Source organism: Fulmarus glacialis, unplaced genomic scaffold (assembly GCF_000690835.1).
Source record: "Fulmarus glacialis isolate BGI_N327 unplaced genomic scaffold, ASM69083v1 scaffold14390, whole genome shotgun sequence".
Taxonomy (NCBI): Eukaryota; Metazoa; Chordata; class Aves; order Procellariiformes; family Procellariidae; genus Fulmarus; species Fulmarus glacialis.
The window spans coordinates 1-15,048 of NW_009187217.1; the positions used below are offsets into that span (position 1 = coordinate 1).

The 15,048-nt window shown below is 41.2% G+C and overlaps 1 protein-coding gene across 1 annotated transcript in view; it reads left to right on the forward strand.

Annotated features, from left to right (window-relative positions):
• Nucleotides 1-9,489: 9,489 nt before the first annotated feature.
• Nucleotides 9,490-15,048, forward strand: part of ALK (anaplastic lymphoma receptor tyrosine kinase) — a gene marked incomplete at its 5' end in the record, with an annotated part of 57,375 nt that continues 51,816 nt past the window's right edge. The window contains one exon of the mRNA XM_009574370.1: nucleotides 9,490-9,659. Within this exon, the coding sequence (XP_009572665.1) occupies nucleotides 9,490-9,659 (170 nt within the window). The remainder of the gene's footprint in view (nucleotides 9,660-15,048) is intronic.

A 15,048-nucleotide genomic window follows, 5' to 3' on the forward strand; every position in this document is an offset into this window, starting at 1 on the left:
TCTAGGAGAATGCTGTGGGAGACAGTGAAACTTAGAGCCATGGCTAGTGACTTAGAGCATTTCACATCTTGAATGGTCACCCTGGAACGTCCCACAAGCTCCTGGATCCTGGAGCAGAGGGATTTGGGAAAACTGATCCTAACAAAGCACAGTTTAGTGTTTTTTGGTTGAGCACTGAACAGACAAAAGAATCAGATTCTCCCTGTTCCACTGATCTTAAAACGCAGAGAGGACAAGAAGGGATGCATTAGAAAGTTCTCTGGAATGCAAGTACGTAGAAGGTAGTATTTCTTTGACTTAAGGTTTGGTTTGGTTCACTTTTGTTGGCTATCTCAGTTCATATAGCAAAGCGCATCTGGTTTTGCTCTCTTGATATATTCATGTCCTCCTCCTTTAGGAAATACATTCTACCTTGTTTTTCCTTCCTTCTGTGACAAAGGCGTATGCAGGTTCTGAATATTTTAAGACCTTGTTCTGCCATGGACCAGCAAGAGCGAGTGTTTTTCATAATCCACCTGACACAGGAATCAGAGTGAATGATTTCCCAATATGTGTATATTTTTTTCTTGTGTATACAACAGTGCAAATAATTAAACTTGCCGTCGGGGGAGAAGCTGCCATGTATTTCATCTGCTCACATGCCATCCCACCTCCGTCACTCCCCTTGGCACTTAAAAGGCATCCGGATGTATCCAGATGCATCCAGCATTGCAGCTGTCAGTAATAAAGAATGAAGGAGTTTGGCAAGGGTTTTGTCTCTTGCCTTTTCATATAGTGTAAAAGCTTCTCTTCTCAATGAGCCCCTGGTGGCTTCAAATTCTATTTTACTGGAACAATCTGTCTGTGAGCAGAATAATTTAATTCCACTTTTCAGCACAACACAAGAGGAGAAAGGAGATATTCCCCCCCTATGCACTTATTCCTCCAATAGGTGCCAACAAACTTCCTTATAGTGAAATTATAGTCAGAAAAGAGGTTGTGAAAATACCATAATGCTGTCCTGTATTTATTCACCCTCAATCACTTCCCAATTGAACTGGCTCAAGTTCAGGCACTAAAAGATGAGTTTTCTTCTACCTGTCACTGCTGACAGCTCCACCTGGCATGTCACAACCAGGACAGATTCTCTGGCAACTGAAATCCCACTGACAAAACTCACTCATGATTCGTGTGGCAAAGGGATCTCGGCAAGTGCGTGCAAATTAGACCCATTTATTCTTCCACAGCCAGAACAAGCCATAAACCTGCCCTCCCTCTTGTATTTGATCCAGCTCACATGCTCCTTTACATATCTGTAAGTGTTCACTTACACAGTGGCTAGTTCTGACAGCTGATTCCAGTACCCCAGAGAGATTCAGCTCAGATTCACATCTGCACCAATATATATTAATGATGGACGCTGCCCTTAAGCCTGTCATCCTTCCTCCTCCTTGTATGCCGTGTCTACCCCAGTATCAACATGCCTAGCTGAGCTGAACTCCTGGGGATGAGACTGAATGTGGTGCCCTGGCTACTCAGCTTGCTCACCTCTCCTGGGTGAGGGGAGCTTACCCCTGCTCTGTGCATAGGACTTCATCAAAGGCCATATGCTGCAAGCCCTGAGAGCGACAAGGAGGCCAGCAGACGTCCCCAGTTTGCTGATCTTGACTCCCCTCTCTTCTCTCCCTGCTACGTGGAAGCTCTGGGGCACTACTAGACCCGCTAGCTACTGAAGCTATTATTTTTTCCCCTTATCCCTTAATTTGCTTTTATTTTATCCAGTCATGTTAGACAATTACACCTACCATAGCAAGTGCTGACACCCTGCTTTTTAGCCTGAGGTGTACGTAGGAATTAATTACTTCAACCTCAGCATGAGGAGCATTACCTGCTGCAGTACTGTTGACCAGGCTGGAGGATTCTGGTTTTTGGCCAGAATGTCCATGGAACCAGGACTCAATGCTGATAAGGAAACAGTCAAGCAGTCCACAGCGGGTGCCAGCCACAAAGAGTTTGTTAATGCTTCAGGCTTGTTTTTTCTCCCTCAGCCTGGCTGTTTAATCTTCCACTGTGATAGATTGGCAACGGAGATGACTGAACAGTCTGAGAAAAAGACTGCTAACACCCTGGAGACTTGTGGGGTGGCCTGGTCCAAACACCTTCCCTGTTGAGGTTCTGGGCAGCTATTGGCTGTAGTCCTGACGCTAGCACTTGCAGACTCCAGAGCCTGGATGACCTTTGGCATACGTATTGCTGTTAAGTGCAGGACAAGCGCGACCCTCCATCTTTGTGCTCTCCCCAGCTTGAGGTTGGTCACCAGGAGTGTGCTGGGCTGCTTGCAGGCTGTGCTCCCTTAGCGTTTCCCATGCCCTGTGGGAGGCTCCTCATTAACTCAGAAAGGGAAAAATCGGCCTGACCTACTCTGTACTGTCCCACATGCATCAAAAGATGAGAAGAGGGTAAAAATGCATGCAGGAGATACAGTAATAAATACAGCTTGTACTTTCCCACACGTTTGGGATTGGCCCTAACGTGCCTTGCACTTCGTGTGTAGTTTTGTATTGCACTTTGCTCTTGTTTGTTTTGAGCAGCTTTATATTTTCATTTTGTTTGTTCTTCAGTGCTTTTGGCAGGTCAGAGCGGTTAGTTTGTGATGCTGCCCTTTGTTCTTGATTCAGTTAGTTTTTCTCTTTCTTTTTGTTGTTTTATTAAATCTTGGCTAGAGTATTCTGGCTTCAAAGAATCTGTCTTGTTTGCAGTCCAGGCAGTCTTTGTTACCTTTTTCATGTTGCACATTCGGTAGAGTCCTTTCCCTATTGACCCTATTAACTGTGTGTTTAAAACCCAGTTTATGTGGTAGAGGAAAACTGTGGCACTTCTACTAAATCTTGGGGGAATGCAGGAAGCAGTACGCGTAGTCCATGAAGACATGCTCCATTACCCTGAAATAGCCAGAAAGGGGAGATGCAACAAAAAGCTCAGGAAATGCTTCAGGAACCAAACTGAGTCACAGTAATCAAGAGTGAAAATCTTTTAACCTACATGTAAAAGTTCATTGGAAACAAAGCACATGTAATTGAGCATAGGAATGCACATAAACTGCGAAGAATTAATCCAAACAGTGGCCTGATTTAAAGACAGAATTTATAGAGCTTGAGCAATAAAGCACAGTATTATTGGCCCTTCTCTTCACACTGTATTCCCCTCCTCTGAGTGGGAATCAGTTGGCCTGCACAAGGCCGACAGGGCAAAGAGAATCGTGAGGTGGTTAGACATTTCCTCATTTTGAAGAAGAAATCCATATGCATGTCATCAGTAGCTCTATTGCTGTCTGGGAATCTGGGAAACCACATTGCAGTTGAAGTCCGAGGGAAGTGCTGTCAGCTCAGACACCACCCATGGCAAAACTAAATTGCTTTGCCGCAGTTCATTCCTTTTTTCAGAGATGCTCCCTGCCGTCTGCCGCTCCCTGCTTTGAAGGATGCTGTGGCACCTGTAGATCATGAGAGTCATACCTGTGTCTTCCCAAAGTGTTTGGGCTTCTGCCATAAAAAGATGTAAGACCAGGTCCAGGACTACTGCATTCTGTGAGGGCTTGGTACAGTGTGTACCTGCCTGGGCAGCAGCAGTCATATCTATCCTGCGAGATTTCGTTTTGTGGTGGATTATGGCTATTACTTCTGTTTGAAAGTCACTGCAGAAACATGAACAATCTGGAGATTTTTAGAAAGACTGTGCTTTGCTCAGCACAAGGGAATCTGTGATAGACCTTAGTGCCATATGTGAGAAGTGAAAGCCTCGCAAGCAGTTTTGGTGTAGGCTATAATAGAGAAGGAGAATAACAACAGAGGTGATGTTGTCTGGATGGTGATGAACTTGAAATTATCCTTAAATGGGACAACATTGTAATTGGGAACCAGATTATTTCATTTTTCTGTTAGATCCTGGGTCAAATATTTTAAAGGGTATAGTTGTGCTGAAAAAACAATTAAAACAGATTCCTGTGATAGTAAAAGAGCTTTGTGCTTTTGGCCATGTTTAAAATAATGAAAATCTTTTTCTGATGCTATTTTGACATTTCAACTAGATATTTCTTGAAAGCTGCCATTATGTTATGTAAGTAAGTACTAAACTGAGGCAGGCTTCTTTTAAGCCTGAAATTACTTTTTGAATGTAAACATACTTCCTCTAGAAAATAAATATAATATGTTGATGTAAAACAGTATAGTTGAAGTTGAAGCCCTCTCATTTGGGTTTATAGATATAAAGATGTTTTCATCCTCTGTAGTTATTAATTCAGTTCTCTTTCCTATGCAAAAGTGTTGTATTTTTTTTAAAGCATGTAAATCAATAATAGAAATCATTCCTTGAGTGCATTCTGAGCCCCATGCTGACAGCTGCAGAGCGTGTCTCTCTTTCTCTTCTACTCCTCAAGCTTTAAATAACTTAGAAGGGTACATGGTAATAACATTGACTCAGGACATTTATGAGCATGAAAAATGCAACATAGATATGCCTCTAGCACAGCATTCCGTGTGCTTTATTTTGCAGAATGTTGTTAGCATCCTTTTTTTATTTTAAAGTGTTGTTTTTAAAATCTGTACAGCTTATTCAGTGTTATCTGTCATTATCTTTTCTTGCTTCCTTTGCCACCTGGCTTCTGTGTCATTGGATTGGAGGATCTATAATATCTGAAATTTCCTGAAGGCCTGGTCACTCCACAGTACTCTGGCAGCAAAATTATGAACTCTTTCTTTCTCTTTCGTTGTCGTCTTTATTTTTATGTTTGTTTGTTTCCTGAAATGAAGGTGCTTTTGTTAGGTTCTTGATTTTATAAAAGTAAACATAAGTAAAAAATAATGTGAGATTAATAGCATGAGAATCTGTTCATATAAAATACAAGCTTCTCTTGCCTGCCTAGGTATTTTAAAGCTACAGGATCAGTTAATTATCATTTACATAAGGTTTTTGCTTGCACATCTGAGTCCTAAGCAAAAGCAGAAGTGTCAGCAGACTACAAGAGAGACTGATCATGCAGTTGTTGATGTGGCCAAAAAACAGGAACAAGACCTTTTGGTCATCTTTCGTATTCATAAGAGTCCAAGTCTAAATTGCTGAGCAGTCCTAATAGATGCCTTTGCTTGTACTGTTGTGTGCAACCATTTCTCATTTCTAGTAAGAAAAACAATATTGCCCATTTTATAAACTTCATGTCTCAAATGTAGTTCATATTCATGTACAAAAAACTTACTGAGACTTGGCAAAGGTGTCTGCAGCTATTGTCTAATTCTGTGTAAACCGTATTCCAACTTGCAGCTTCAGTTTCTATTCAACGATGAGGGTGTTTTCCAAGCTTCTTTAACGCCTGACTTATATTACTGGGTCAGTGCATTCACATCTGATAACAACTTCTACTGTTTCCTGTCCAGTGAAGAAGACCCAAGACGAGAGTTATGTTTTTCAGAAAAATAAATGTCTGTATTTCAAGAATCCACAGTTCCTGGTCCGGAAAATTTTGAGCAATTCCTTTGAGCAAGTATTATAAGTGGGGGGCAAGGACTAGGGGCATGAGAACTAAGTAATGTGCTGTCTCACAAGATGTAAGCCTGTGGTGCAGAGTTGGGGTGTGAGTAGCAAGGTAGCCACCAGTGGGATCCAACTACTGCAGTTCCTTGGGAGCAGGATGCCTGTAGGCTCTTCTCCATCTTCTTAAAAATACCTTACTCCAAGCCCGGTTTGAAGTATGTGCATCTTTTCCTCTTTCTTTGGTTACTTGTGCCAAAGAACAGACAACTAGCTTTTCCTGCCAGGTAGGAAAGTAATGCTAATAGTCAGGGGCATTGCCACTCAGAAAGGGAGGAAAAAGAAACAGCAACTCTCTGGAGGGCCACTGAGGAATGTTTTATTTATGCTGCTGTGAGTGTGTGTCATTGGTCCTCAGTCAGAGGTTCATACTGGAATGTTTCTAGCCATTAAAGTAGACTCACAGGTGTAAGCAGGCCCAAACTTCACTCAGAAGGTTCTCGGTGCTTTCTTTCTTTTGTGCGTAAGGAAGTAAAATGCAAGTCTCCATTCTCAGGTGGTCTTGAAATTATGCAACTTGTGCTAGAAAATCTACCTTCCTTGTTTTTCTTCACCTCTCTGTTAAACCTGCCAAGCCCTGTTTATATTGATGAGGATTAGTTTTTTGTTCTTTCTTGGATGATTTGAGTCTCCTGTTTGTCAGTTCAGAAATTCCACAAAATCGGAGGATAAGGGGATTCTCAGAAGGCATCTTTCCAGATGGTGTTTGCAGTACAGCGCATGTGGCCATCTGACCTAAGTTTTGCCTCAATAGGCTGTGTGTTTACCATGGGCTCTCTCTCTCTTTAATTTTCTCCAAATCAGTTTAGAGCATTTCATTTACTGAGTCAGTGGGTTTGCATATGAACAGCTAATCACCAGCTACGGTGGGTTCTAAAGCTGGAAAGCAAGGTGCCGTTGAGCCAATGCCTACCTGCGATGCTTAATTAATTTCTCAGTGATGTTTCTAGCTTCTGAATATTTTGCTACTGGTTTAACACAGAGGGAGATGTTTGAAATATAATGTTAGGGTATGCCACCAACATGTCAGATTCAGATTTTTCCAAACGTGCCACTGCAGTACTTACAGGACGCATCGTGTATGTAGAACCATCTGCCATCATTGATGCCATATTCTGTAGAATGGATGCCAGCCCCATTCGGAAGTCTTTACTATAGCATCCAGCTCATCATCTGCTCTGGTTCACTTCAGCAGGTGTGAAAAGACCTGGACTGCCCTGCTGTGAAGCTTAGAAACCATGGAAATCACAGCCAAAAATGCCCATTTGGACACAGTGCCAGTTGATTCACTCAGAGCCAGTTCATTAGAGTCTGCATATTGCACTTTGCCAGCGAGCTGATCTCTCACATCTAATGCCAACTACGTCTTTCCTTCAAACAGCTGACATGTGTGCAAAGACATCCATTCCAATTCATCAATTGCTTCAGCTTTTGCTCTAGTGTTACGTTAATAGCTGTCAAAGGCTCACTCTTTTCGCACTTCTGACCATGTAGATGTTGCCTCTTACTGTCTGGCAGGTCTCCAGAAGAGACAGAGATCTGAAAGCTCCTGCATAGTAGGAGCTTCAGGGCTTTACCTCTCAAATTTTGAACTGTCAAAATGGCACAGTGAAGTTGCTCCAACTTACCTGTATTAGAAATTTCACATAGTGCATTACAGTAGAGTTGGCATTAGGGTCCTAAAAGTGCTTTACATATGAACTCTTAGTAAGGGGAGTTGCTTACTTAAATGTCCACTGGCATTCCAAAGTTATAATTAAAAAAAAAAAAAAAAATTTAGTCCTGATCAGTTTTCTCAAGGGAAATTACTTAAGTGGGTCTAAAAGGTATTCTAATGATATTTGAGGAAGAGCAATCTTCACCATAATTTCAGTAGTCTCACTTCATAGGCACTTGAAAGTATAAAATGCCCAACAGGTTATTTAATCTTGATTGTGACCTGACATTAAGACCATGTATGCACTAAGAGTTAGGAGTAGCCATGCAGATACCAAGTTTGAAGGCATCAGCCTCCTACACCATAAAGCTATGTCACCTCTTCCACCAGTGTTGGTTCTGGTGAACTTGTGGGTATGAACTCAGCCCTCCCCCAGCTACCTCCCTGGCCATCACTTTGTGTTGTGTCTGAAGCACTTCTTTGCAGTCCTACTCAACTCTGCTTTTTCTCTCTGGTGAAAATCCTCACAATTCATCCTATGATTTCCATTGTCTGATGTTATGGAAAAAGACATGGGACTCCACAAGTCCTTTCCCAAACTTAGGGTGAGAGTGAGCTGGTAGTCATCACTGGAAGGCCCCAGTGATGGTTTGCTGAAGTACTGAAAACCTATGCATCAGTCTTGAACATCTGTGGTCAAAATGAGGCAATGAGATGGATTCACGGACCCATACCTGCATATCAGTTTATACACCTTATCAATGCTTGTGTCATACACACTAGCAGTTCAACAGACCCAGGAGAGATTCCAGGCGAGTGCAGTGATTCTTGGACTGGAGAGAGAGAAGAACCACATCTAGATTTTTTGGTCTCTGTTATAGTTTTGCAATGTAGTCAAAGTCATTGCTGTTGTAACTTTGGAGTCAGGCAGGTGAACTGGAGTCAGGCACTGTTTACCTAAATTCAGTACTGATAATTAATATAATGGGTACCCAGAATTTTGTTTCACCCAACCCAAAATTGTGAACGTAAGCTAGGAATAATAGCAATACTTCAGTCCTTTCAACCCCTAAATCTGACTTGTCTGCCAGGACAGACTTACACCATGAGATAGAAACAGCAAACAAAATCTAGCAGTTGTGTTTTATGCTGAGAAATGGATATGAATATTCTGTGTTATCAAAGCAAGAAAGTAAGTAATGTTATCACATATCGCCATGTAAAATATAAATTTAATTCGTAGCCTCCTGACTTAGGTGTTAACTTTGAAGTGTTAAAAACCAGAGGGCTGTTTTTTAACATGCATGGATGCTAGATAACTGTGCTGAACACTTTCTTGTGTCCAAAAATCCATCATTAATGTAGCTTTAATAAACTCGTTTCTTCAGCATTCTCACCTCTACTGGTTATTGAGATGAGACCCAGCTCCTGCATGTAATACATATGTGTATTTTACTTATGTTCTTTATCAACAAAGAGTTAGCTCTTCTTCTTTTTCCCAAGAAAATTAGAAGACTATATTCATATAATACGGATTCTGAGACTAGACTGATGTAGAAGGGATTGTTTTTCTTTTCATACAATGAGGGAGAGGAAGTCATAAAATGAGAAAACTACATGAAATAATTTTACGTACAGGGATAAATGCCTAGAAATGGACTCAATTAAACGTAACCAAAATGTTAGAAAACCAGTTCTCTAAGGTATTTTAATTAATAAAAACCCTAATTATTACTGAACTTTAACTGGAAAGTCTGTAGATGCTTGGAATGAGGTAAGGAAAAACTGATTTTTGAAGAGTATCTGGGGGATGCGGATGTGATTAGTAGTGATGCCTGCTTATTGCAGCTATTCTCCCTGTGTTTTTGCTGCTGCCAGAATATAAAAGTGTTTTGCTGAAAAAGTTGTGAGTCTTAACTTGAATCTCTTAGATGGCATCTTAGGGGAGTGTGATCTGGGTACTGCAGATAATAGAGGTATTAGCTTATCCATTTAAAATTACAGACACATATGTGAAAGCTAAAACAGAGATGGTTTGGACTCAACTTTACCAAAAAGAAAGGCCAGTAGTTCCAATATTAAATAGCATATACTAAGTATTACAGACCTCCACATCTGTGGAGTTTTCTAAAGGGATTACATGAGCATAAGGGAGGGAGAATCAACTTTTTGGTGATTAGAAAACAAAGAAATGAAAGAAGAGTTGGGACTTCTGTTAACTTTTGTATAATGTTTGTGATGTTTAATCTCGTATGTTCTCTTTCTTCCAGCTACGAATGTCATGGCTCATCCATGGTGTTTTGCTGGGAAATATATCCCTGGTGCTGGTCGAGAACAAGACAGGAAAGGAACAGAGCCGGACATTCTGGCATTCAGATAACAGCGAAGGTTTGGGAATATGGCAGTGGATGATCTTACCTCTCCCAGATATACTGGACAGGTATGAGTCTCCTCATCATTCTCCTTCATGGTGATCAGTCATTTCATCACTAGCTACCTGGCAATGAAAATGGCCAGCATCGCTCCTGGAAGTGGTTCCCTCAGGGAGAGGAAGCGCTTTGTCCCCAGGAGATATCTTCTGTTACAGGTGGGGAATGAGAATAACTGAGTAGTTAGAGCAAAACATCCAATTTTAGAACTCCTGAGTGGTGGTCTTTGTTCACAAACTGGGTCACTGGGTAGTCTACAGCAAGGTGCTTAAACTTCTGTGTCTCCATTTCATTGATGGGACATAATCATTCTCCTCACATACTGTTTCATGTAGTATGTTTGATCCTCTTATGTGGTTTGCTAGAGTTGGATGTGAGCTCCGTAGTTGATTTTTTTTCTGGGTATCAAAGTCCCCAGTGTTCAATGTGTCAAGATCTGAGGATGAAAGAGGTGGGAGAAGAACCTGCTGAAAATCAGACAAGGATGCATCTGAACACCTTTGTGTTAGCTGTAGCAGGAGACTCAGCTTAATAAAGGGCTCAGTTATGACGTATTCTGGCTTTAAGCATAAAAGGTTTATCTGGTAGCATATGCTTAATCTGGTAGCATATGCTTATTTAAAGAGTGTTGTTTTAGCTGTTTCTTACAAGTCAGCTTTAAGAGAATACTCTGTTGTTCTTTGTTTACTTTTTGTGTGTGCTCGGGCTTATGCTGTTTTAGAGAAGATGCAGGCATACTTCACCTCCTGCTGCCCTGGCCCTTAGACTGTAAGATGCATCTACAATCTGTGTCATGAGCACTGGCGTCCTTTGTCTTTTTGGAAATCTGTGCCCTAGAAAGAATGGATTTCATTAAGGGATAGTTTGCCTCATAAGAAGTTTGAACATTGCATGAGTATGTCTTTTATCTTGCTGGCTCTTGGGGATGCACGTAGGCTGCAAATACAACAAGGACTCTGCCAACGCTTCGGTCCTGAATGTATAATTAATATGTGTGCATCAAAGATTTAAAAAATACCAGCATTAGGCTTATTGTGCAGTCACTGCTGAAGCACCGTTTGTAAAAATACCTGGTTACTTCATTCCCTTCAGGTGTGTTTCCTTTGAAGAATGGTATATTTTGCCATTATTATTTATGTGATTTATTTTCTAATGTTGCCAGGGAAATGTTTTGTACCTGAATTATTCTGTGTTCTTATACTATTGCTTTCCTTTAAATTCTCTCTCGTTGCACAGTCAGGCAGAGAATACTTTGATCTTAGGAGCCAGGCTAGCAGTGGTTCATGTAGAATCACAGATCCAACTGATACACGGTGCTGACTATTATGTATAAGGTGCTGACACCCTTACCTTCCCCATTACTTACAGAGAAAGACAGCTGGGTTCACTGAAGGAAGGCAGTTTGTTGGAGGTTAAGATGTAAGCAAGGAAAACTTTAAAGTTTTGGTGTCTCTTGAAAAGTTTTGTCCTTATTTATTCTCAGACAGTGACTATTTTAATGATTTTTTTCTAAGATTGATTAGGTTGAAACTAATTCTTCCTGGGAAGAAAGAAATCTCCTGTGAGACTTGGAAATACTGCAGGTGTCTTTCTCACCATCTTGAAACCTGTTCCCTAGGAAATCTGGACAGATGTACAAATTAGGAAGGAACTCTATGGAAGCGTACACTGAAATGCTACTGGGGAGACTGCAGTATATGTACTTTGGAGATAAATGACAGTTTTATTGAACTGTAAGAAGTATTTAATTGATGTGAACGCAATGCTGGTGCTGCTGAAATCTTGCTGTGTCTGTCTTTCACTAATTGGTTCCTGTGTCAGTAGCTGTGAGGGTCTGCGTTAGAAGAAGCATGATATTGCAGATATTCCTACAGAAGGAGCTGAAACTTTAAATCAGCTCGCAGAAGTAAAACTCTTGAATAAAGCACACCAGTGTATCAGTTCCACACAAAATTAAAGCACATTCCATTGTGATTGGGAAGCTGAATGGAAAGTGTTATTAATAACAAGATAATATGCTCTAAAACTGCTCAAAAGCGTGCTTGTTCAAAAGCTGCTTAGCCATAATTTCCGAGTTTGGCTTATAGCACTTCAAAGTATCATTAGGAAGACTTCCAAGAAATTAGATCAGCTCTATCTTTAGAAACAGGCATTTCTTAAATGTTTGATATCCCTCAGGCTGTTGGGAGAAATTATATTTTGGCAGAAAATCACAGCTAGAACGTTTCAGGTGATTTGGCAGGAACAGAAAGTAGGGAGGAGTATGACAAAGAAGCTAAACTGGGACTGAGGGATGTTAGATTTCTAGCACTGTATTAGCCTGGGCAACCCTGGACACATGCTTAATTTCCGAGAGTACGATAAGGAGAGGATTGTATTCTTTCCTCCTATTTGATCCTTGGGAAAGCATCCAGATGAAATTTCACCCTGTGTAAGGTCGTCTTCTGTGTGGACTTTAAAGAGGCTGAAGACCTGGCTTTTTGCATCTTCCCAAAGTTAGCTATCCTTACTTGTTCTGAAAGGTGTTGGCAAAACAGTCTTGAGAGTTGGCTCATGTGGTGTGGAGGTTAACAGAGCTGTAACCCAATTCCAAATGCTCAGTATCTTCTGCGCGTGGGGGAGGAAGGGCAAAGGGCCTGATGAAGGATATGCCATCAAAGCAGCTACAATTAAAGAAGCCAATTGTGGGCAAGAGCTCCTTGAACAGATTGTGATTACCAAAGGCAAAAGGGAAAATCTCCAGAGGTGCGGTATTTTAACTTGCCACTTAAATACACTCAAAATGAACTAACAATCCTTACTATATTTCATTTGGCCCCCATGGAGCCACCTACCCCTCCCTGAAGGACACATTATCTGCAAATCAAGTAATCTGCACAGATTAGTGAAAGCTAGAGAATTGGTCGTTTTTACTTAGTGGAATTTGCACGTTGATGCAGTTTTTACTTAGTGGAATTTGCACGTTGATGCAGTGCTAAAGTATCTGGGTTGAGAGTATGTCGTGGTTTAACCTCAGCCAGCAACTAAACACCACGCAGCCGCTCGCCCATTCCACCACCCAGCCACCCCACCCCCATTCCCCCCACCTCAGGAGGGCACAAGTAGAAAAACTTGTGGGTTGAGAAAAAAACAGTTTAATAATGGAAATAAAACAAAGTGGTAATAATAACCATGATAACAACAACAACAGCAGAATATACAAAGCAGGCGATGCACAATGCAACTGCTCACTGACCGCATGTCCCGAATGCGTGAGAGCCTCCCCCTAGTTTTTATACTGAACATGACGTCACATGGTATGGCATACCCCATTGGCCAGCTGGGTCAACTGCCCCAGCTATGCTCCACTCCCCCAGCTTCCCCTGCACTTGGCAGAGCATGGGAGGCCGAAAAGTCCCCTGTGCAAGCACCACCCAGCAATAACCAAAGCATCAATGGGCCATCAATGCTCCTCTCATACCAAACCCAAAACACAGCACGCACTCCCCCCAGCTACGGAGAAGAAAATTAACTGTGTCCCAGCCAGAACCAGGACAGAGTAGTGTAGAGAACTGTGTTATTGTAAAATCATTTTATTTGATGGAAAATTACCATTTGTTTTCCAATGGTAAGTGATGAGTCTGTTGAGAATTTTTCTTTTTTAACTTCACAGAAATGCAAGTAGGAAACAGAGTCTTGAAAGCTCTGTTGTAGTTGGTAGTTTTGGCTTGCTTTTTTATTCATTTGGTTTTAGTTAGTAAGTGTGAGTTTAAATTTTAATAATGGTATAGTCATGGGAATGTGACAGCAAGAGCAAACAGAAGCCTGATGTAATTGAAGATGAGTGATTTGTGTAGCTAATAATTAGACATTGTGTTAGTTTAACAGTATGATTAAAGTATATCACAAGGTAAAATACAAGCACGTGTAACAAAGTGATTCTCTGGAGCTTGCTGTAGGCTGATGCTTATTATCACCAACTCGCCTAGCAACTGTTTTGCTAGGCAATGTAAAAGGTGGAAAAGGATTAGCTCTAATAGGCTGAAGCCTGGCTGGAAAAATAATGCTTTAAGAAACAAATTCTAATTCTCTTGATTTCTGCTCGCTTGGTGAAGCTGAGGCCAGCCATGTGGAGTGACATGTAGACTAAATGTTCTGTGGGTCCATCTGCCGCCTGGCTGGAGTTGCCTGGAAGTGGATTCTACATAAGCCAGCCCAGCCTAGACCAGCTCTGAGCTTTTAAGGCCTATATTCTCTACTAAACTTGTCCTTTTCTTTAAAGATTTCACTTTAACTTCTGTGAGAGGAACATTTTTACAAATGGCAAGTCTTAATAGCAACCTGTCCAACCTCAGTACAGTCTTCTGATAGAAGTAGATTGTATAGAAATATAAAAGGAATGTAAATGTGTCTACTGGTTAGGAAGGTTTCCTTGGCTTCCTGCCTTCTTAAGTTTATTTTTTTGGCATTACAAAGTCTAAATTTGTAGCCAGTTTTAAGTAGTAGTCACCAGATTGTAGAAGGAGGAGTGAGAGGAGGAGTTTACTTGAGATCCCTAGAAACTAAATTTTTAGTCGTAAGTAGCAGCACCATTTGCCTTGTCACTGATAGCAAGGCTAGGCTCTGTGTCCTTTTAACAGGGTAGCACGTTCAGAAAGTAAAAAACAATTTTCTTTTGGTCCTATTGTGCTCAGAGAGCTTCAAAATTATTTTCTTGCTGATGACCTTCTCTTGAACATGGACTGAGGAATTTTGCTATGTTGGAAGAGGAAAATGTGACTTACCTGGAAGGCTAGGTATGGATGTGACCTTCCTGAGGAAGAAAGCAATAAAGTTTACGTTACCCCAGAAGGTGATATTCTGTTGCAACAAGTCAAAATTCATGTCGAGATGATTATACTTTCTTTCCTTAAACTAGCTTCTTTACCTATTCCAGTCTTGCTGACTTGCTGGATTTTTATGAACTACACTGGTGTTCATCATCAGTTTTTGGTTTACATATCAAAGTGGGATTCCCTTTCAGTCCTCGGGAGTGAGACCCTTTGTTCTGCGTGGCTCCTTCAGCAGCTGTGATCTCAATGACAGCCAAAGCAGCTGGGGAACCTCTCACTCATTGCTGCAGTAAAAAGCGCAGTAAAAAGAAGTTGTCTCATAGTCATACCACTCTGCTGTATTTCTACCAGCTGTGGCTAAGCACTCTTCTTGTCTAATAATTTCTTCTTGCATTGCTGTGTCTCTCCCTCACACTGCTTTCAGATTTTCTTTCTAATTAGCTTCTGGGCATTGGGTTTCCCATCAAGGAAGAAAAAGAAAAGGAAGGTTCTTGGCAACATTTTGTACCAGTTATTGCTGAACTTTCTTCCCATTCTGCTATGAAGAAACAGGGACCCTCCATACAAGCTAGACATATGTCTCCCTACA